This window comes from Athene cunicularia, assembly GCF_003259725.1.
Source record: "Athene cunicularia isolate RWA chromosome 28 unlocalized genomic scaffold, athCun1 chr28_part3, whole genome shotgun sequence".
NCBI classification, from domain to species: domain Eukaryota; kingdom Metazoa; phylum Chordata; class Aves; order Strigiformes; family Strigidae; genus Athene; species Athene cunicularia.
Window position 1 is genome coordinate 214,832 of NW_020799141.1, and position 24,136 is coordinate 238,967.

The window sequence follows — 24,136 nt, forward strand, 5'->3', positions numbered from 1 at the left end:
TAGGAAAAAAAAAAAAAAAAAGCAAGCAGTTCTACAGACAGCTCTGGAGCTTGGGTTTAGGGCTTTAAGGGAAGGAATCTCGCAAGGCAGAACCTTCAAAAGAGAGAGGTTGTTATTATAATACCTTTCCACAACCAAAGCAGTGTCTATCTGCACGTGCACGTGTGTGTGTGTGTTAGAAAAAGGCAAGGAGAGGGCTTAAAGACTATAAAGCTGCAGTGCTTGACCAATAGCCGTGTTTGCAGGAGAGTACAAAGGAGACTGGAGCAATGAAAGGTTACTTCAGTAAACGTGTGTCGAGGATTTTAAAGAGCTTTCCCTCCTCTGCATCCAATAAATGTGAGGCTCAAACCACAGCAGAGGCCTTTTATGGGGCACCTGCACCATTAGGTTCGGCAGATACTATTGCAACCCAAGGAACATTGCACAGCTCTCAGAGTTCTGCGTATTTCTGCTGGCCACCATTCAAGCAGAGCTGACTGATGCCTGGGCTACCGGAAACCAACTGTTATTCCTATCTCACCCCCTAAATCATGTTGCCAAGAATCCCCAACTTGGAAAAAAAAAAAAAACCAAAAACATTAAAGGCAAGAACAGTCCAATCCTTGGACATGGAGTTAAACAGAATTAGCCTGATCTTGGGAAAGTGAGAGGCTAGAAAAGCAGAATATTTCCAGGGTGCTTTGATCTTAGCGCTGGGAGTTTGCCCATTGGCTTCGTGTTTCAGTTTCATTTCTGCTCCGTGCCACTCTAACCCTTGCCAAAAATCATATCAAGGGCAGTGTCGTGAGATGTCCGTCGAAGCCAAGAGGAAAGGGAGAAATTTCATGTGTCAGCCAAAACCTCGGTCATACCCACAGTGCCCAAACGTAAATCTGATCTAGCCACAAAGACAGCGAAGCCACATGTCACTAACAGCCATATTCTTAGCTGGTGAAAACTGTGGTTCTTACTGGAGCTGTTCCGATTCATACGGGATGAGCAGCTGGCACCAAACTGCGTGAGGTTTACAATAAACCAGAGCTGGCTTACGTTTCCCCTTTGTAACATTTTTACTAAAAGGAGGTTTCTTTCATGAAAAACCTTAAGTTCTGGTCATAATTGTCAAGGTTTTTCCGTATAGTAGTAACCATACAAATAATTTTGCAAAGGTTTGAATAGTGACTTTTGAGGTTTCAGGTCCATGTTCATTTGAAAATTATCAGCTGGTGACATCATAAGTTTTAATTTGTGGTGGTACATAGTATTGATCTCCTTCACCCAACTGTCTTCTGAAGCACACAGGACAGGTCATATTCAGGCAATAAATTGAGTTGCTGCAGGAATTTGATTCGATACAGTGAGAGAGGCAGGAGACTGCAGAAATGGTCCTTCTGATGGGGGAGCTGAGTGCTTGCCTGGCGAACTGCGTCTACCCGCGTCTGACAGAGTTCCTGTGCGAGCTGGCCAAGTCCTTAAAGCAGCGTTTTGCATGTGGTCCCTAACTGCGTGTGGTCCCTAACTCCTCAGCCACCACGAGCTGCAGTGAGTTGTGCTGAGCAGGAGCAGCGAACACTGAGAGTCCTGCAAGCCCGGCTCAGGGTAACTCAAGGTGGGCACCAAAATTACCTGGCTGCATTGGGTCTGACTGGGATGGAGTTAACTTTCCTCACTGTGGTGCTGTGTTTTGCTTTTGTAGCTAAACCAGCGTGGATAACACCCCAGTGTTTCGGCTGTTGCTGAACAGGGCTTGCACAGTGCCAAGTCTTGCTCTCCAGCCCCACTCCGGGGCTGGGCAAGAGGCTGGGAGTGGACACAGCTGCAAGGAGTGACCTGAACTGACCAGAGGGATATTCCACCCCACACCACATCATGCTCAGCAATAAAACCTCAGGGAAAGAAGGAGGAAGGGGAGATATAAGATGGTGATGGTGTTTGCCTTCCCAAGCCACCACTACAGGTGCTGAGGTCCTGTTTCCCAGGAACTGGCTGGACGTCTGCCTGCCAGTGGGAATTAGTGAATCAATTCCTTATTTCGTGTTGCTACCACACACGACTTTTGCTCTCCCTATTAAACTGACATAATCTCCATCCATGAGACTTTCTGTCTTCCGACTTCTATGCAGCCTTCAGGAGAGGGGAGTGAGAGAGACGTAGGATGGGGATGGGTGTTTGCCTGCTGGCTGGGGTCAACCCATCGCACTGGCTCGTTTGAAAATTTTGGCTTACATTTCTTTTCCCTTCTCTCTTAGTGTTTAGAAAGGCACTGACGGTGTCACCTTCCCTTCATGAGGACGCTGTGATAACGGGCTTTCCAAGCCACTCCCAGGTTATCCCTTTCCCAGGGAAATGCCAGAGAGAAAAATAACCTTTTTGTACGCGGGGTGGGTTTATTGATGTTTAACAAACAGCTACAAGGGGCCATGTGTGGAAAGAAGGATCCAGAGACACTGAACAGCCATGCAGTCAGCAGGCACGTCGCATCCTGCACTTGTAATAACCAGGGACCCCAGGAAGCGCTTTGGGCATGAGGTTGTCATTACAGGCTGTATCATCAGGCAGAGGAATCGAGCAGAATTTCACATAAAATGGAGCCTCTTTAATACACATCCTTAAATATGCAACTCCTGATCCTATGCTCGGTCAGTGATAATACGAGAACGTGTTCCTTACCTCTCTCACACTGGGGACCGGTGAATCCATAGACACAAGCACAACGGTTTGGCCCGATGCATCGACCTCCGTTCTGACAGCCGTTTTCGCAGACAGCTGTTTTGAAATAGAAAAAGAAATCAGTGATTTCTGCTCTTAGGGACGCCACAGTGTCAGATGTGTAGTGCTGGCAGGGCTTGGAATATCACCTACTTTGTGTTGTTCACCCATCAGGAATCTCCTCCCTGTAGTGAACATACAGAGAAAAGTCTGATAATTTTTCCTGGGAAATTAGTTCCTGTTTATGAATGAACCCATTTATAAAATGGCTATAAACTCTTATTTCACTTGAGAGGATTTCCTGTGCTCTGGAATCTCAGTTCACTCAGGTCAGCATTGGGATTTAAATGTCAAGGTCAAGATGAACTGATACAAACGAGAAAGTGCATAAAGGCAAATGTTTCCTGTATGACAACAGGGAAATGTGAGGAGAAGAGACTTGTTTGCTGTTTAATCCCACGTACCCAAAGCAAAGAAGAACCAGTCTGATCAGCACACAAGTATTCGTTGACTTAAAATTAAACCTGCTACCCTTAGTTGAAAAACGGCAGTCAATAGTCTAGGACTGAAGTCAAAGAGTAGGTTGCTGCTTAGGTCCTGGACGCAGACTAGGATGCAGAACAGGATGTAGGAACACTTCTGCACATGACACGAGCGACTGCTGGTTGTGACAGATGCCGTTGACCTATTAAAATCTCAGCAGCTGTAACGACTAATGAGAGGAGTAGTGTTACGACTCTTCCTAAAGTTCCAATACAGAGCTGCACTCACCGGGCTACTCGGTTGCCCAACAACACCGGCACACTGAAGATGAGGAGAATATCATCTCATGAAAGGTGAAGTCCACAGCGATCTTGAAGGATACCTCAGTGTGGCCCTCACTGGTCTGGGGCCAAGCTCTGAGCTGCAGAGAGGCCAGGTACCGCTGCACTTCACAGCCTTCAAAGGCTACACCCATCGCAGAGCCGAGGAAGCCGAAAGCTGCTCTGCTGGGACGCTGCCAGTGGGACTCTCCATTGTTCCCCACCCTGTCAGTGATGTCTTGCCAATATCTGAACCATTATGAAAGCTCTACTGAGGATATTATAGGTGGAGCTGGTAGCAGCACATAATTACGGTTGCCTAGCGCGTTCCATTATAAGCCCCGGGTTGCTGTTATAATTTTCCCAAGCTTTAGCTGCTCAGAATTAAATTTTCCATATGGTGTGTCTGCATTTAGTTGAACTTTTTGGAAAGTTTCAGCAAAAAAATGAATCAGTCATAGCTGAGGATAAGTTTAGGAGAAATACGGTGTTTTGCCCATCCTTAAAAAAATTTCTCATAGACTTCACTGAGAACTTTAGTGATTCTCACATTTGAAATTTGCCTGGAAAGTTCCATTTGACCAGAGATTCTCTCAAAACTGTTGTGCATACGTGCATGCCAGACGTTTCTTAAAATCATTTGGTTGTTAATTCTACAATGTGCACGAGCAATGGTTTAAAATTGCCAAATGTCTTTCATGGGAAACTAGGGGAAAAATTCATTTTCTCCCTATGAAAGCTGTAGGTGCTTTGATAAAATAGAAAACCAAGTCAGAAAACATGGACAATTTTCTTTCAATTACGGTATTGAATTTTTCCCTATAGAAAGTCGGTGTTGTCAAATAAACAGAAGTAAAAATCGAACCCCCTCTGATGCAATCAGGTGTAATTTATAATGAAAAAATGTTGGTTTGTTTGGAGTGTTTTGGTTTTCTTCTAATTGAAAGAAGACTTCATTTGAGCCAAAATGAAGGTTTCCCACAAAAAGCCCATTCCCAGAGAATATGCTCTTTATCTAAAACTATTTACAGATAAATTATATCTTATATATATATTTGTATCTGTATTTATATATATTTACAGGGAAATTACATGTCTTTTATAGATATATCTCAATATAGATATATATCTACACCTCCTAACGAGTGCGGGCTGAGATTCCAACGGAGAGCAGCGTGTAGCGATGCCCCCAAAGCGCACACCAGTGTGTGGCAGGTGCCCTCTCCAGTCATGAGGCAGCAGGACCCTCGCCTCGCCCTTGGGCTCAGGTGCAGAGTGCCGGCGGGGCGGGTACTTACGCTGTCCGCAGTACGTCCCGGTGTAGCCCTTCTGGCAGAGGCAGGACTCCTCGCTGCAGCTCCCACCGTTCATGCATCTCACATTGCAGGTCTGGACTGTGGAGAAGAGAGGGGAAATATTGGGTGACGATGCAACTGTGGCAGGAGGGGAACACACCTCACGGGTCAGGGGATGCTCAAAAACTTCGTGTCTCAGTGCAGAATCTGCGGGTGGTGTTAAGTGTCGAGTTCCTTCAGGTTAAGTGGAGAGGCTGCTGACATCCCACGGTAGATGTGAGCCCACGGTGTGGGTAAAGGCTGGCACTTTTTCTGAGGTATAATTACCTCAGAGTGGCTTACAGAATGAAATACCATAGTCTGTTCTTTATTCCCTAGATGTATTTTTTTATTGGTTCTGTAACTGGTAGCACTGAACTGTTCCGACAGGGAAAAGCCATGAACACGATGGGCAGAGGGAAACTAGGAGCAGTGTAGTGGATGGAATTCTTTAAGTCCATCCCATACAGGGCAAGGTCTCTTTGGTCTCTTACGGCAAACGGGTTTTAGAGCAACATAAATAAGACCTCACTCCACAGAACCCAAAGACACTCATCATTTTACTTCATTAAGGAATCTACCTTCATTAAACATCTGCAGCTTTGTCCTCCCCACAGGACGTCCTGCCAGAGCTGACGTGACTGCCAGTAAGGTCGTACTTCCCGATATCTCCCTGTCTTCGAAAACTCTGTCATTCTAAACAATTCTTTCTTTCAGGATACTACACTTTCCAAATATCTTCACACCCTTTTTGTTATTCTTTCAGATTATTGCTCCATTTTAAAACATGCTTTTCACGTTCTGGGCTGCCTAATCTTTAAAATGCCTTCATATTAAAAGACCTGTGAGATGTTTGGGGGGATAGAATTTCGGTGGAGGAAAACCATCAACTTTTAAGATCTTTCTCTTCATTTTACAATTACTATATGGCCTTATTGGTGAGATTCATTTAATATATGAGAGGGGATTTTTAATAAATCTGAAAAGAAATGCACGTATCATCTATTTTTTTTTTTCCTGTTAGAGTTCAGATTTCACACTAGATTAGGACACGCTGCATGTGACTAATGCACTGTAGGAAAACAATAGCAATAAATAAGAGTCGGGAAGTTTTATACTCATGTAGACACAGAGCCAGTATTGGCTTTAACTGTTTCATCACTATTCGATGTTTAAGGAATGTGGTATTAAAGCAGAAGAGCCCAAAAAAGGGGGGTGGTTACTGTTAAACGCTGTTACAAATATGGGTCAAACAGCTTTCATTCTTTACTGAAACGCCTGGGACAATGCATTCTTCCTTCGTAAGATGTGACAACTCCAACTGCAAGTGCCTGAGGTTACAGCAAGTTATGCGAAATCTGCTTTTCAGCATGTACACCACAGTTCGTGTCTGCCAGGGATAGGAGGGGCTGTGACTTGGCAGCTTGATGAAGGTGGGGCTGGAGAGTGCACATGTGAGTGGATGCTCAGCTGTGGCTTGTGTCTTCTCTAGGCATCCAACACCAGTTCCAAGCAGAGAGGAGCTGGGGCCAGTGCAAGTGAAATGTCTGTCCAAAAGGTAGTAGGACTCAGAATGTGTCCAACAGGGATAATTATAGGGTTGACGCCTTGTTCCTAGGAAGCCTAAAAGGAAGGAAGAGTGAAGAACGAAATGGGAAGTCTCAGAGCTTCAAAATGCTCAGCACATGTGCTGTACATTTAATCCATGCGTTGCTAGTGTGGTTTGAATTAGGCGTGATGTCTACTACCCTTCCTACTGCTCTATGGCCAGAGATTAGGCCAAATTTAGATGAAAGCTTAATCACTGAGGAAACGAAGCTTGAGGCTTCAAAGCGTTGCTGAGATTGTCAGACATAAAACCAGTCTCTCTGGGAAAAGGCTCTGCTTCCAGCACGTGCTTACCCTACACCCCTCACTACAATTAATCAGCCCTGGGAAAAGCAATTAGACACAGCAAATCTGGGAGGGCTGCCCAGAGGCAGAGGTAGCTAGGAAGCGTCTGTCTGTCAGGGCTGTCCATCTGTCGGAGCTCTTCCCTACGCAGCATCCTGAGGGGTAAGGGTTAGTGAAGCTGAAAAATGTGGGGAGTTCCGGGCCTGGATGTAAGAAGAGCCCCGATGCTCATCCAGAAACTTTCCAACTAATTGGCAAAGGCTGTTCCTGGACGTGCACAAAGCAGGTCACATTTCTTACTGCTGCCACGATCCCCGAAGCCCTGAGGTCCTGTCACCATCTGACTTATCTCCAAGGCTGGCACCATTAGAACCCACTGTAGATTTGAAGTGCAGAAGAACATCTTTCAACCAAGAATTTAAAGGCTCGTTACGCTTTGTCAGGATTTTCCAGGGTAGCAGAGACTAAAATTCTAGGAAAAAGAGAATGACAGCTCGCCCTAGTTAACTTTTCCCATGGTTGGATTGGATTAGTTCTACAACTTACTTTAAAGGGTCGGTGGTTGCAGCTGCTCTGCCAGCCAGCAGTAGTGGAGTTTGCAGGCAGGTTTTCTGTCTGCTCATTGACTACAACTACCTAAACAGTCACTTGCAAATTACTCCTAAAATATCTTTACTCCCCGAAGTAGGAAAGCAAGCTTTTTTGTTATGACAGAGAGAGGCAGAGCGGCTTTTATTGCCTCTGGAATGCACAATTTGTCTGCTTTACCTCCCTGAAGCATTCATGACAAATGCAGATCCAAACATCCCCACAATGAATGCCAGATTTGATGAAGCCCCTGCAGAGGAACCTACCCACCCCCACCCCCCCCTTCCTTGAGCTGAAATCCACCCCAGGCTCAGGGGAATGCCAGGTCTGTGCCCAAATGTATATATACTGCTGACAGCATTCCTCACATTCCTCTGTGATTGCTAACATATGGACCCTCACTCCAGAAACTTTTGTGTCTCCAGCACCTTCCTCTCAGCAAGGCACAGAGAAGGGCTGCGGGAGCTGGTGCTGAGCGCCGCCGGGGACATCTGCAAGGCTGCAGCACAACGTGGCACTTTGGAATCAGATTCTGGGAATTTCCTTCTTTCGAGTCACACCCTGAGTGTGGTTTTGAGGTTTGAGGGGGGCTAGTCCTCTGGCCCTCAATCAGATGCCTGCAAGTCACTTTATTAACAATAGGGATGGGTGATAATGGAAAAGAATTTTCTGGGTTGTCTCTAGCAATGGCTATCTGAGACCTTAAAAGACGCCATAAAATCTCATTAATTTCTGCCTTTTACATAGGGCACTAGCAAAATCAGCCTTCTTAAAACACTGTTCCTCTTCATGCAAGGTTTTTTTGGTTTTTTTTTTTGTGACTGGTGTGTCTCACCCAGTAACATTGCCCACATTTGGAGACCAGGAGCTCAGGCCCGTCCCTGCTCTCACACTGCTACTGTCACTAGAAACAGCTGAAGCCCTTTTGGACAGATTTGTTGGCTTGTGCATAACCTGTGCTGGCCCGGGCGGGTCTCCGTGCTGGCTCACAGGAGCACGGGTGGGAGGACGTGCTGGACATCTCCATCGAGGCTCCCTGCAGATCAGGCTGGCTGTGACTTTGTCTAGGTAAGTCTTCAAATCCCTCAAGGAAGGTGACCCCCCCCCCAGCTCTGGATACCTGTCCCAGCACTGCACCACCCTCCAGTGTAAGGAAATCTTCATGCCTGAAGATCCCAAGCTTGACTGAACAGCCCAAGTGGCAACTTGTGGCCACTGACCTCTGTCGCCTGCCCCTGCTGAGAGGAATTTGGCCTCACTGCCTTGTAGCTGCACTTCCAGTAGTGACAGACTGGAATTAGATCCCTCTTTGACTCTTCTTCCACTAAATCAGGCTGGATCCATCAGCTTCTCCTCTCAGAACATGTGCTCCGGTCCCAACCATTTTGCAGCTCGCTGCTGATCCATCATTTTCCCCACATCCCTCCTGAACTGGCAGCCCAGAACCAGCCACAGCCTCGCTACTCCAAGCAGAAGGGATCATACCCCTTTTTTGACTTTTTCACCACGATTCCCTCAATCTAGTGTGTGGCTTTACTCACACCCCGGTGAGTACTGACTCATATCCAGCCTGGCGTCTACCATAACTCCCAGGTCCTTTCCAGCGGAAAAGGGAGCACAGAGGAGCAATAATTCACTGTCAGAAAGTACACGAGACCATTAGCAATCAGGATTTAGACTCAAGCAAGAAGAGTTTTCTGTGCAGAGCCATGTGCTGCAGGGTAACAGAGTGGTTGCAAGCAAGACCTGGTCTTGAATACATCCCACATGGATTACCGGAGGGATATGGGAATTGCTTTCTGGGTATGTGACTGTCATGGTGCTGAGTCCTCCATAGACTGTTTTTCAGAAACCTCAGCCACCCAATAATCTTCCCAGAGCTTTTCAGATTTTTGTTCTGAAGGTCTGAGATGGGAGAACAAAGCAGAAAAAGTGGCAATGCAGTTTCTGCATTCCCAGCCCTGTGTCACTGTGTCACTGCAGTTTGCTAAAACTGCTGGGCCATTCTCCCTGACATCCAAGTCACAGCCTAAGAAAACTTAATAATTTTTCCATCAGAAAAAAAACCCAAAAACAACTATTTGGTCAACAAAAGCAGTGACAGACTTCATTCCACTTCAAAGAGCAGCCGGGGTGGATGGACTCTTCGGCAGCAGTGTCGCTATTTGCTGCTGTGAGATGTGGTTTCTGAGCTGCACCCTCTAAGATTTCTCATATCAAACCAGCAGAAATCGCAAGCAAGCTCCAGGTATCAGGGGCAGTGAGGACCTTTAGTAAAAGCGCCACAAGAAATGAAAGATTTTCTGACTACTGCCCAATGCCGATTAGAGCCTGGCTGCCAAAACACAAAATATTTCAGAGATTTCCTTTTATTGTAACTGGGAAATTTTTTTAAGAGAGCACATAACTACTCTGGAGGGAGGAGGATCGCCACCAATGTTCTCTTACCTCCAGCTGAGCCACAGTTGGGAGAAAGTTGTCCATTGGAGCACGTACACATGTTTGGCCGTGAACAAAATCCATCACCACAAGAATTCCTGCAAATTGCTGGAGGAAGAGAAGGACAAAGCGATTAGCACAATGTGCGAGTCTGCGAACTTGCTGCAGATGTGGTTTTGGCTGCTGAAAGGGTGTGAATGCATCTGTTTGAAGAAGAATAACCTGGGGAGGACGCTGGGGCACCTCTTGAGGTGTGGGCAGAGCAAGTGGGAAGGACCCACTCGTTCGCAGGGAGTTCCTGGACACATCTTCCTTTTATCACAGACTTTTTCAGCGGCAGAGCACAGGGAAGGCACATTTCACTATTTCTGCCTGCTAAAAATATTTCTCAGGGGAGACAAGCGATGCTCACAGTGAGTCAGGTTGTACTTTTCCTGGAAATTTTTTATCTTTCCGCAACGCGTTTTGCAGGGCACAGTCTGGCATTGAGGAAACTGGCCATTGTTGAGATGCGTGTGCTGAATGAGGGGCTGAGCCCAACTCAGCCAGAGATGCAGCAGCAGGATGCCTTCCTATCCATCCCCATCCTTTCTGGCCTTGGACCCCCGCTACTCTCTTCCCCTTCCTGTGCCATGGGAGCCAAAAGCAGAGCTGGCAGTATTGCTCCACCTGTGTAAGCACAGATTTTATTAGAGCCCCATGAAAGTATCTCATCTCTGTGTGTTTTATAAATACAATTACAACACACAGTCCCCTGAGGACCTCCAGCCCAGATGGCATGTTTTACAGTTATGAGAAAAGTCAGCAGACAACCCTGAGTGTCGCTAACCCTGCATGCCACTGAGCAGCTATTTGGCTGTGAGTCCCTTAACCCTTCGCTGCAGCCAGAATTAAAACTCAAGCCTTGCATCCTTGGTGGAGCATCCGCTGTCTGAGGGATGGCCAAGGAGGGTTTTGAGTTTGCCCTGTCTCTTCTCGTGGGGAAAGGAGAGGGTCCGGACTCCACACCGTACCATCACCTGGGGTGAAGTCGGATGCATTTAATTCTTGAGACATCACGGCTCTTCACTGCCCTTCTTTTTTTGAGTGAGCAAAATGCCAGCCTGGGAGTAGAGGGAATGGCCTCAAATTGCACCAGGGAAGGTTTAGACTAGATATTAGGAAGGATTTCTGTGCAGAAGGGGCTGTTGGGCGTTGGAATGGGCTGCCCAGGGCTGTGGGGGAGTCCCCGGGATCCCTGGGGGGGTTGAAGAGTCGGGCTGAGCCAGCGCTGAGGGATCTGGGGGAGTTGGGAAGGGTCGGGGTGAGGGTCATGGTGGGGCTGGAGGAGCTGCAAGGGCTTTTCCAACCGAGACAATCCTGTGATTCTGTGACTGGTTATTTATTGTGTGCAAGGACATGTCAACTGGCCCCATCACTCACAACACAACCGACACCGTTTCCTTTGAGAGAAGAATATCTGCAGCTCTGCACTCAGTTTTGTACATCTGAGGTCCCAGACAGCTCTGTATTAGGAAACACACGGCATTTCTCTCCAAGATGACTGAGTTTTCAACTCGGCAAGTCAAAATTCCAGTGGCAAGGTAGAATTGCTCCTGAAATATGTGACCTGTATTACGTCGGAGATCCCACTAGAGGAGCCTGTTGTTTTCCTCAACTGGAAACCTCCCACTGCCAATTATTTTTAGGAAGTTTTGAAAAAGGGCATTCGCGTGCAGTTCCAAGTGCGCTCTAATGCAGAAGATTCATTCAGAAAGCTAAAATACTGGGAGATACAAGCATCCCATCATGCTGTCTGCTATTTTGTATGTCCAGGTTAGGGTTAATATCTCCAGGACACTGTGTATTTACCGTTTCAGTATGAAACATGACCAAACACAGGTACAATTACCCCTATTGTCTGCAAGAAGATTCTCATTTATTTACTCCCGAGCTGACTTTCACTTCCCATGGGAGCACCCTCCAAAGGGCAGGCTCCTTCGTCTCCCTATAGGTCATGTCTTTAACCTACAGAAATGCAAAACATCAGGCCCTTAATGGATTTTGTAGGTGTATATCAGCAGCTGAGAGTCCAGGAACGCTCTACTCCAACTAGGAAAGCTACCTGCCAAAACAGAGGTGTGATTTATCTAAACCAGCGTCCTGCTTTGGATGGCCACTCAAAGAAAAAATGCGGATTCGTGCTTGTAGACGCTCATCATGTTCGCAACCAGCATGTAGCTGTTATTCTAGCAACTAACCCAATTATTTCATCTAAACAAGCGGCTCTAAATAACTTTCTCAGGAGTCACAAATACCTTTCCTTTGAGGCTAATCTTCTACAGCAGGCACACAAACTGTCAAGCCACAAGGAGCACAGTGGCAGTTTGGCAGAAGATAAAAGGCCGTGCGCTAAGCGGGATCAATTGCAACCACCCCGCTTTAATCAAGACTAGCAGAGATGAGAACTCCCAGCAATCGCTGCTCCTGTCCCAGCAGATTACGAAATGTTCTGTCATCTGCCGAAGTGAGAGATATGCAATCCTTCCCGCATAGCAGTCAGCTCCCTCGGTGCCCTTAACAGGAAAATGGATACTCACGGACAATGCACTGGTTCCCTCCGGGCAGCGTTTTCCAGCCGGGGCAGCAGTAGGAGTGGAACCTCGAGCCACAGACATTGGGTCTGAAAATTAAAAACAATTTATTTTATTTTTTTTTTTCCCCTCTGTTTCCGTGCGGTGCGATTGGATAAATTCGGCATGTATCATCGCTGTAGGAGAGCAGCTGAATAGCTTCTTGTGTGACATTTCTGTGCCAAACTCCATTCCCTCACTGTGAGTCTGAACAAGCCATGTTTAATTCCCACCAACAGGAGCCACCATGTGTTATTTTAATAACTGACTTGTGACCTCCCTGTGCTTTGGGGCTCTGATCTTACAGTGACCCTCTCAGGACTATATGGAGGAGCGAGGAATTGAAAGCACAGCCAGACCTACCCTGACACGAAGGCACAGCCTGGGACCATACCCACAGCTGGAGACCTGCATTTCCACGTGAGAAGGGAGAGACCTCAACACCGAGAACCCTGGAGACCGCGGCCAAGGGAATGGCTTGATAACCTGAACAGAAGGAGCACATCTGTCCCTTGTGACTGTAGCTTGGCCGTGCTGTTTATGTATAAGGTGGACAAAGTCCTGCTCTTCCTTTCTGACTCTGCAATTAACTCCTGCACGCTCCAACTCGTCCATCAGACAGGCTGCCCGTGGTTTTCTTTGGCTTCCTTTGTTTGTTGGGTGGTTTGATCACACAGCAAAGATGGCAGGAAACCCAGCCTGCGTATACACCTCAGCATGGCGTTTACACCGTGCCGTGCCATGCCACGCGTCCATACATGGACCAACAAACTCTCCAAGAAAAATTCCCAAAAGAAAACAGGAAAAACCACAAACCTAGGTAACATTCACACTCTTGTGACATTTTCAAGTGCGGAGCCGTGAGAAAGCAGCCCCTGGCAGAGATGCTGGGGCTCTAACACAGGATCGGACGGAGCGGGGAAGGCAGTAAGAGGTTAGGTGTAGACAGAGAGTTCAGACCTTGCCTGGACCCCGGCCCATAACCCTCCAACCTCTTCCTGGAGGTTTGCTGAGGGATCACAATCTTTTAGAAAAGCATGAGAATCTGAACTAACCAGAACACCAGAGAAAGAGGCGTTTGGAAATTCTGGAGATTTTCCCAGTGAGTAATAATCCCCACTGTTAAAATTCTGTGCTTTATTTTGGGGTCTGAATCTATCTAGCTGCTACTTTCAACTGTTGGATCTCGTTAGATCTTTGCTTGCTGGACTGAAGAACCCGTGTTAACACAGTCTCTTCACCCAGTAGACCTGTGTAGGTTGTTACATCATCCTTTAATTTTCTCTTTGATAAGACAAGGAAAATACCAGATTAGTTTGTTTGGATCCATTGTCCAAAATTTCTGTATCCTCGTTCTAATTTTAGTTAGTTTTTACATCAACCACTTCAGCCTGGGGCTGGTGATGGTAACCGCCGCCATCATTGCACAGACAGGAGGGGATGACGTGAATGAATCGGATTTTGCATTTTCTATTATGAAGTTTGGGATGTTTCTGAAACACAGGAGGTTCCACCTGAACATCAGGAAACACTATTTCACCGTGAGAGTGACTGAGTACTGGAACAAGAGGTTGCCCAGAGAGGTTATGGAGTCTCCATCCTTGGAGATATTCACAATCTGGACACAGTCCTGGGCAGCCAGCTCTAGGTGGCCAAAGCAAGGTGGTTGGACCAGATGATCTCCAGAGGAGGTCCCTTCCAACCTCAACCATGCTGTTATTCTGTGATTCTGTGTTCACTGTAATTCATTTCCTTGCGAAACACACGTCCACAACTGTTTGCATATTCACAGGTACCTGCAGAAATGGCTCTAGCTGTCTGGTGCATGGGACTAGTTTAGGGATTTGGCAGACTGGAACAACAATATCCAATTTTTAAGAACTCCAGAAAAACTGCCTGATCTGTTTGGGGATTTTTTTTATTCTGCAAATGTGTCGATTCATCCCTGTTCTTCCGCTAGATCAGCAAATCAATTTCATTTTCCAGGGAACAGTCCCTTTGATTTTTCCCCTGTTACTCTGCCACCAGTAAGGAACGTGCATAATGCAGGAACTGTCTCAGTTTCATCCCATTCCTTTAAAACAGCATCCCAACCATTACCTCTGTGTAGAAACTGCTTTAACCATGGATGTTTCTACTTCCCTCCCGTGTCGTGAAGTGCTTACTGCACAGCTTCTCTTGCTTGTCCTCCCTCAAATCCTGAGGTCTCTGTTATTGTAGGCGTGCCATTAGTCTGTTTACTCAACTTGCCTGGAAATATCGCCCTAGTGGTGGGGATTTTGTGAAGATTTTCTTCCTCTGGTTGCCATTCTCAAGTTCCTTGCAGCAAGCCAGGGGTGGGAAGGCGCAGGGTGCTGGGATGACTGGGCACCCTGGGCACAAGAGCCAATCTCAGCGGTGCGCTGTAGGACCAAATTCCAGTCTGGATTTTGGGAATAGCTTGTAGGGCTTTAGGGCAGGAGATATCCTTTTCTGGCTGGGAGAGGGTAGCGGACCCCAGAACACCCTGAACCACCTACCCAGACATACACAAGTCTTCCCCCTCCAGCATGACCGCTCAGGAGACACACAGAAGACACGAAGCAAAGATAAAGCACACGTGCAGAAAACACCCAGCAAGCACCAAGCAGATCCGCAGCAGATAGACGGAGGATGCTCAGCAGATGTAGCAGAAACACGGCGCATGTAGAGCCGCCGCAGTGAAGACGTGCAGAGCACCCCCAGCAGAGGCACAGCAGACAAAACAAGGACGTGGCACAAGAGCAGCGCGCGTGCAGCCGTACGGAGCAGACGCGCAGCAGACACGCAGCGGGCGCAGCAGATGTGCGGCGGCTAGGCTGCAGGTTTACCTTTCCAAAGTGGAAGGAGAAGAATGCTTTCCCGTGGGAAAAGGAACTGGGAGCTGTTTGCATTAATGACAGAAACACTGAGCTGGACTGAGAGCAAACTCTGAGGAACCCTCTACTAAGCAGTGATGTTCCCATGTAAAAGCGATCTTAGCTTCTACTCTTCCCGGGGACTAGAAGATCCCTGAGCAGCACGGCCCATGCTGGATGACTTTCTGTGCCACGAAGGGTGCTGCTCTGCTTTTCCGAGCTCTAATTTTCCCAGAGCACCCAATGACCTCTGTAGAAACTGTGGCAACATTTCTCCTTACAACCTGCTTTTGCCCAGCGCTATGCGGAGCCTACTCCACCAGCCCTCCGAGCATGGAATCAAGGGCTCTGCTAAAATAATTTGGTGCTGTGGTTGGAGGGGAAGAGTAAATCTGTATTTTGATTTCAAAAGCTCCTACATTTTCCAAAAGCCTGGGCAGCTGTTGCTTCTCCTGTGCTTCGAAGTTAAAAGGAAACCTTGAATGCAGAGCCGATGCTGCTGGTATGGATTAAGGTTCCCTGCAGATGGGGGAACATCTTGGGTTGCAGTTCCCGGTTGCATTAGGTTGGATAGAACACAAAAGTAGCTAGTACTGCCACTGATACTCAAGTGTAAATCTCCACTTAAAAGTAGACACATGTCTGTGGTTGGCATTAACTGGGAAGATAAGCTCACTCTGAGCAGATTGAGGTCCTGTAAAGCCTAAATTTCAGCCCTCAGAGTGCCAGCATGCAGGATGGATGGATGGATGATCTTTTTTTTTGATATAGGACTTTCCAGGCAGTGTGTGGGCAGCCCAGGCAACTGACAGCCAGACACCAAACATTGCAGTTTGACTTCCACCTGAATCTGTTTGCTTGTCCCCACTTTTCAACACAGGGGCCTGAGCAGCTCTGCAGGGAACGTTCCCGTTGACCTTAGTACACCCTGGCCTCAGGCTGCTTCAAGCCTTGTTGAAGATTAAAGAATGTTATATAGCCATTTTATCAGGCAAAAGACTAAGAGAGGGTTTTTTGGTCAAAATCAGTGAAGGAAGAGGTATCTGGCGCCAATCTCACAGACTAAGACAGAAGAAAGTGGAAGTTGAATGAAGTATATCGTTATTTTTAACCAAGTGTATCGTGTATATTTAACTACGGTGGCAAGTACCACCTCTTTCTAAAAGTCAGCCATGGATTTCATCAAGCCCTGTGCAGGGATCCTGGGAGAGGTCCTGGGCACTCTGTTAGACAGGAGGCTAAATGACAGGATCGCAATTGTTCCTCCAAAACCGAACCTTTATAAGCATATGCTAAAAATTAGCAGAGTTTCAAAACAAAACGTGGGGGAGAATCCATTCTGAATGGGTTGAAATTAATGGTGTCACAGAAATGACCTAGAGGGAGAATGAAATTAGATTCCAAAGCAAGGACTCGCTCAGTAAGGAGAATGCTGTTTTGCAAGAGGAAAATAACATCTTCAGCAAAGTCGTGACAAAACTGCTTTTTAAAATTAATAGCAGTTATCTCCATCCTGGGAAATACAAGCTGGAAACCTACGTTCTCATCAGCAAGGTGTGGATAAAAGGCATGTCATTTAGTTGTTAACAGAAAACCACAACCATCGTCCGTGGTGAAGAGCTCCTAAGAGTGGGAATGTCAAGGTTAGAGGAAAAGCCATTTAAATTCAATACGCTTGCCCACAACATTCTGATAATCAAAATCCACAGAGTATTTCAGAACTATCAAGAAACTTCACAACAATCAGTCCTGAATTAAAAAATCGAGAGGGTTTTTTCACTCTACTCACTCTCAGCTTTGCCTCCTTGCTAGCCAGCAGCAGCAAAGGGATCTTACCCAGTCCTGGACAGACGTAGTTATACTGCTGAGATGGTGCTAGTGCCTGCGTGACGTTTCCTTTGGGTGCTAGAGCCACAGAGATAAGAGCTGACGTGTTTGTGCCAGCCCTTTCTAAGCAGTGCTTTCTGGCAAAGGACTGCGCTGCTGGTCCACTCCCATGGTTCAGCTGATGCAAAAATAGACCTGCCAATATGAAGCAGCTCTTCCCTTATCACCTTCTGCCTAGAAAAAAAAGGCTGAAACAGCTCAGCTGCTGAAGAGAACTATTTTAATGAAAGTGAATATGGCCAAAAGAGGGATGCTAAGAACGGATAGAGGGAAAAGCAATGCTGGCCGTAGCATCTTCCTTGCCCACTTTAAACATGCAACAGAATTATGGATAAGCAGGGACAAAGTAAGCATGAATTTCAATTGATGGCACCAAATGCTGCTCGGTGGCAGTGGCTCCATCTGAGAACTGGTAGATGCCAAGAAAAAAAACCCCTGGAGCAGAGCAGAGCTGTGGCCATCTGATGTGAAAATGCAGGGCTCTTAGCAAAAAAAGCTTTTCTCCCAAATCCACAATGGAGTCAGAGGCATGAGCAAGGGCTGGGAGACAGTCCACACCACAAGACTGCCCACAGGCTCGGGGTGTCAGCCCGCCTGTGGGGGACAGAACACAAGCAGCATCTGGCTGTTGCTACAGCAGCATGAGAAAGACAGCCTAGAGCACTGAATTGTTGCCTACCAGCTGAGCAAGGAGCTGGAAAGGGCTCAGTCCTGCCAGTTTATTGTCAGATGCCTAGTGTGACCCGAGCAGAATTTTACACGTCGTTAAAGGTAGGAGAGGGCAGACAGCACAGCGGGTGAAGTCCAGTCTGAGAACACTGCAGACTCAGATGCCAGACAAAACCTAAGTCAAACCATCCCGAGCTTCCCGCTCACCCACAAGCCACGTCCTCATACATGGTCTTAGCCCACTCCTCCAGCCATGGGAAAAAGACTACCCAGCTAGAACGAACTCTCCAAACCTTCTCCAGAAAGCTCTGCAGTCACTAAAGGGCTGATTTGTGCAATAACTGCAGTGTCCTGCAAGGAGCACTGCTCCTGGCATCCAGCAAGACCCGCAGCTAATGAACCCTTGGCTACACATAGTGAGGCCTCTCAGACAGCAGGAACAGCAGCCCAGGGTTTGTCTCCCCTGTCATGAGCAATCAGCGTACCTCAGTTGTCACCGGCCTTCAGAAGAGGTGTTTCCATTCCTTAAATTAGAGGAAGACAGAAGTGAATGAAAACTGGTGGGTTGCCAGGGCTGGGGTAATTCTCAGAGCTGCTCCGGTCTGCACAGGGAGTGCTCCCCTGGCTGCTCATGTGTTCTCCTTCCCACTGGCCTCATCCGGGGGGATTCAACATACTAATTCAGGAAGAATTTACTATAGTTCATTACTTTGGGCCAGTTTCCTGCTCTTCTCACCAAGTGGAGACCCTTGTCCAGTGACTGAGATTCCCTGAGCCGTGAACCTGGAACTAGTCTGCTGTGGTGTGTGCTCAGTGGTCCAGCAAGTGCTTCTCCCGGCTCATCGCTTCCCGTGTGTCTGCTTGGACTGGGTGTCTGCTGCCTGACCTGGGGGACCCTTTTCCTTATTTATCACAGTCATTCTTTATTTCCCTCCTCGATACAACATAAAACTTCTTCCTGCTGGGTGAAAACAGGTCCTCAGTGCTGTGACTTGTCTCCTGAGCACTACTTGCCACTACTCTGTTCAACGGGGAAAAGGAGTCGGAGCTAAGAGGGTCCAACTGGTTCTCTGGACCAGTTTGAGTCTCTTGGTAAGGGCAGGGATGCCAGCGCTTTACATTTCTTGCAGGTCTTCTCTATTCTCCTGATGAGAACAGGTCAAGGTTACAGAATACGTGCTCTCAGAAATTCACACCACTTCATTTTTGTAAACTAAGGCTTTGTTAGTAAAAATACGGCTTGCACTTTTTACCAGGCCCCAGATGTAAGTCAGGCAAGTGACCAAGCACAAATTCCTTTTTCTCTAAGTGCTTCAAACAAAACACTCGCTAAAAACCACCCTCCTGCCCTAGCCAAAGTCCAACTGCGCAGGGTAGTCGTAGGGCTAGAGCCCAGTGTCTTCTGCAAGGGTGAGCAGCAACTTTCCCACCAGCACATGGGATCAACACCTGGTGATTTCAGGATGAGAAGCACCACAGCCTAACTATCCAGCCACAGACCTACTGATCAAGAGATAAGTTCTGTGATACTGCTCCTCGAAATAAGTGGGACAGATTCATCACTGGAGAAATCCACAGCAGCAGCAGACCACACCCTGGGCTGGATTAGGAGCAGCATGGCCAGCAGGTCCAGGGGAGCTATTTGCCCCTCTTCTGCTTGAGCACAGTTTTAAGAGTCCATTAAGCTTGCCCAATCTCTATTTCTGTTCTTATCTCTTTCTATTCTCTGGGTATCTTGAGACACGGAAATCTCCCTCCTGTTCTACGAACACATCCAGTTTGGGGTGCAGCAATTCTGACACTTTACATGGGATGAATGAAAAATCCTTGGAATGTTTATACTTTCCCTGTCCCTTACCTGATTTTCAGGTTTCTTCTGTCTTCAGGTTTCAGCATAGAAATATTTACGGGGAAATCAAACCATCCAGCAACAGATTTAGCCAATTCTCAATGCAATTCTACTTGTCCAGCTTTAGGAATGGCCATCAGCCCAAATACTGCTCTAGGTTTCCCCAAACCATTCAGTTACCCTTTGCTGTAAATTCACCAACTCGGCAAAAACGTCCCATGGAAATGGAAACGAAAATGAGAAGTGAAAATGTCAGGCTATTGAGGATTTCTGATTTCATACTGCAAAAAGGAGGGCTGTCTGCTATCCACAGAAGTACTATTTTAGGGAGGAGACATAGAAGTTTGTTTTCAGATTATTTACACACACACCCCCCCCCTGCAGCCCTCCTCCTATCAGGAAATTCATGACCGTGCAGAGTCAAATAAAATGAATGTGTATGAGTATCACTAGTACATTCTCTAGCTTTATGTGACTTAAACATGTGGCTTTTTTCCAGGGACAATGATCCTACCTCTCCATCTGAGCTGGATTTTTTTTTTTTCCTACAGTTAAGATTCTTTTTGGGTTTGATCCTAGCCTGAGTCTTTGCTGGGCCCCAAGGGATGATCTCTCACAATAACTGGGGGGGACACCATTACAGGCATCGGTCACCCTCGGCCTCAGCAGAGATCAGCAGGGGGACAATAATTACTGCCAAATGCGATAGTGGCTTTTGGGAATGCATCTCCCCACCCAGAGGGATTTGGGTTGGTGCCATGGCGTGAGAAGAGATTTCAAACAATGCTGACCTTCGCATCCTTGGCCTAAAGGGGAACGTTATTTGTGTCCTCCTCATTCTTGACTGACCAGATCCCTCAGATGTACTGCAAGTATTTATTTCAGCGATTCATCAGTTTTACGAGTCTCGGACTGGGCTATCTCTGTGTTCACTGCTTACTTCCCCAGGGCTGTGTGAGCTCAAGCAGCACATACAGTCCGGTAACTGATCTGCAAACGGGAAAGTAGAGCAAAACCACTGGCTGCTCCTACCTAGGCAAGCCCCCGTTCAATGGAAGGATGTTGACTCCGTTCTGCAAAGCAGCCCTGCGTCTGTTTATTTTAAGGTTTTAGGGATGAGTTCAAGTCCCGGTGATTTCAATTATTTCTGGTTCTCAGAAAGGTGCAGAGCCGCTAACTTTCTGTTCCCACACCTTAAAACCGCTAAGAGCGATTTCGCTGCGTTGCCAAGCACAAAAGGATTCCGAATTCAGCACATCCTGAAGCCGTTCGCTGAGCTGAGCAATGGATCACTTTCCTAAAACTCTCAGCAATACCAGTAACACGCCTGTGGCAAGAGAAACGCTTTTCTCTGATCTCACCAAAGGCACTTATGATCTCTCTCACACTCCTGCTGGAGACCCTTTACCTTCCCTGGCCCCAGGAGCACCCCCACCTCCATCCCAGGGACAAAGGTGGTGCGAACTGGTGCACAGCCCCCTCCTGAGCAAACCCTGGCAGCATCACTGAGCATCTCTCCTCTCTGCTGCCCCGCAGAGCTGACCTGATCTCCGCTGGAGCCCAGACTGAGTGGCTGGGACTCAGAAGACCTTGACGTAAGATGCCCAAAGGAAGCTGAGCCTTTCAAGCATCCGAATTCAGCTGCTGATCCTCCACTGCGGCTCTCCTTAAGGAAATGTTTGGTTTGGGAAGAGGTGGAAGAGTGCATCGCTGTGTGCTCCTCCTCCCAGAACCTAGGAGGGGCTCTAGACCAGAAAGACTGGCCTAAGTGAACAGAGACTATTTTTCCTTTGTTATTTTAGTAAACAGGAAGGAAGCCTTCATTTAAGCAGTTATTTTAATCTGGTTTTATGTTCTAGTTATTTTTTTCTTAGAGAACGGATGATCTGAAACTAAAGAAAGCCTTGACACCTGATTTTGCCCTTTCTTTAATTAACCAGGAGAACGCATGAGATCAAAATACGTGCCTTTTAACTGAGAAGTCATGTAGTTTCAGACAAAGTTACTCAGGTGCTTACTGTTTTCGTTTTGATGTTATTAGAAAATGGGGAGAAATTTTATTTTTTTTTTCCCGATGGTTATGACATTCCTCCTTCTAAATACATCCTAAATTATCTTTGTATTGAAATTGAAACAGCATTATGAAAGTTTGATGGTCTCTCTCCCGGCTCTGTGCCCAGGGTTGAATTTCCTACCGTAATCCAGAGCAGAGGGTAGCTTTGGGTGCCTAGGGACAGGCCATCTCAAATACAGAGGGGCGGTCTTCAGAGATTACAGAGCTCTGTATCTCAGCCCCATTCCTTTTCCTGCTGAGATGCAGCTATCGGTACGGTCAGCAGCAAGGTGATGGAGCAGGGGAGCACAGAGAAGGGAAGTCCCACCAGGGACTTCTGTATTCCCAGAACAAAACGGCAGCCCCAGCTCAAAAATCCTCCCTGCCCTCTGGCAGAAGTCTCCTAGGACCCCTCACACACGTGGACTCCAGACACATCTATACAGAGAGAGAAAGCCAAGCTGAGAAGGTTGCCTGGCTGTCACCAAGGTGACTAGATCACACCAAAATAAACCTCTACGCTTACATCAACTTTAGGTGTCCCGAGCCATGCAAAGCTGACTTCAAGGTAGACACCTGAATTTTTGCTGAAATTTGTGGGGAAAAAAAAAGAAAAAAAAAAAAGAAAGAAAAAAAAAAGGAGATGGAAATAATTTTTAAAAAAATCATGATTATTTTTCAGTTTCATAAAAGGAATGAAGCAAATTACAAGGAAAATCTTACAAAGACTCTATAGGTCTTGGATTCCATCTGCTTAGGTTAATGCCAGGTTCAAGCCCAATAATGTTTAGAATTATTTTTTAACAAAGGAGGTCTATAAAATCTTACGTTATACGCCTTTGTATTTTTTCCCCCTTTATTCAGATCTTCACACATTTTGTGTAAGTGACGGTAGAGAAAACCCTTCCTTATTTGCGCACATTTAAATTTAAATCCCATATATCAGCAAGGAACCACAGAGAAGACTTTCCTTTGAAAAAAGACAAAAAACGCAACCGATTTCCAGGAACTGCTTAACACTTTCATCTGGAAAGCAGCATCACCAACTCTTCCATCTTTTTTCTTTCCCTTAAATTCTGAAATAAATCAAAACTTCAGTTCTTAAAACTTCCAAATAAAACCCATATAACCTATTAACTTCTACGCCAGACAATTTTTTGCCATGCCAATACTCGCCTTCATGTTCCCTGCCAACAACAAGAGAAACCAGCCTAGGCCAGAAGTCCAAGATCAACCATTTCACAATATAAATCAAGACACAAGGAAAATTAGCAACAAGAGTCTTAAGTCAGAAGTTTCCAGCTGCTGCCTTAATTTTGTTCCTTCTGTTGCTCGTAGTATGTCAACTCTGAGTAAATATCAAGGTTTAGACGTGTGGAGTACGCGGACCTGAAAGCAGCTCAGGGGGGTGACAGGATCACGGTGACAGACACTCCAGTGATGTACACTCACTCTAAACGGGGCTTGAGCGAGCCTTGTCAGAAAACTAATATTTAGGATGGAATAGAAAAGTTGGAAGGGTCCCACAACGATCATTTAGTCCCACTGCAGTGACATGTGGGCGACCACAAGCAGCACAGCCCGTTTCAGACAATTCTCAGGAAGTACCAGAGTCCTGTTGTTACCCTTCAGCTACGTGTGCTTGTAGTTTCAGTCGGTGTAGTTAGTGACATACCCCCCAGATTTGCTTTTTGAAGTATCTAAATGGCCGTAGTTACTGGCTCTTTTTCATAAACAACCCACACGATCAGTGGGACAGAATCTGGTTGCCTAAACTCTAGGATTAAGTTAAGAAATAGGACATTTTCGCTTCCACTGCCTCTTAGTAGCATCCTGTTTCTTACTCGAAACAGGATTTCGTTTTCAAGCAAGTTTTCTACAACTTTGAGGTCAATAAATCAATTTTTTTTTTTTTTATCAGGAATGAAAGCTGAACTTCCGCATTTAAAGGACTTCACTCTGGGACACCGAGGGAATCAATACCTCTCGCTAGATTTGCAGTAGCAGCAGAGATGGTAACGCTGCAGAAAAGATTTGCAGACTCCCACTTAGGGCTTATTACTTTCAACCAAGTCAGCTAAAATGTTACGCTTGAACTTGGCAGAGGCAGAATCGGGGCCTGAATCATGAAACATCTGACAGTGCCGGTTGTGTTTTGGGAATCAGCTCTTTTTAAAGGCACATGTTTCTGATAAACCTAAAGCGAGAGTGAAGAAAATTACAATTGCTGCTGATCCCAAAAAAAACCTTTTGTAGGTCCTGTACTGAGATGCTTGTGGAACTGCAACAGCAGGGATGGAGTGGGACTAAAACGCTGCTGGAAATCACCTGTGCACATCTCGGAGTAAACTGCGAAAGCGGTGAAGCTCGTCTCTGCTATGTCCAATCCCCCCTTGACGTCAAACATCGTCCCAGAGTCAGCTTCGGTTTAACTTGGTGCCG

The 24,136-nt window shown here is 46.6% G+C and overlaps 1 protein-coding gene across 1 annotated transcript in view; it reads right to left on the reverse strand.

Moving 5' to 3' along the window:
• Nucleotides 1-24,136, reverse strand: part of FBN3 (fibrillin 3) — a gene marked incomplete at its 5' end in the record, with an annotated part of 112,827 nt that overhangs the window by 80,798 nt on the left and 7,893 nt on the right. The window contains 4 exon segments of the mRNA XM_026865267.1: nucleotides 2,653-2,748; nucleotides 4,793-4,888; nucleotides 9,758-9,856; nucleotides 12,328-12,410. Of these exon segments, the coding sequence (XP_026721068.1) occupies nucleotides 2,653-2,748; nucleotides 4,793-4,888; nucleotides 9,758-9,856; nucleotides 12,328-12,410 (374 nt within the window).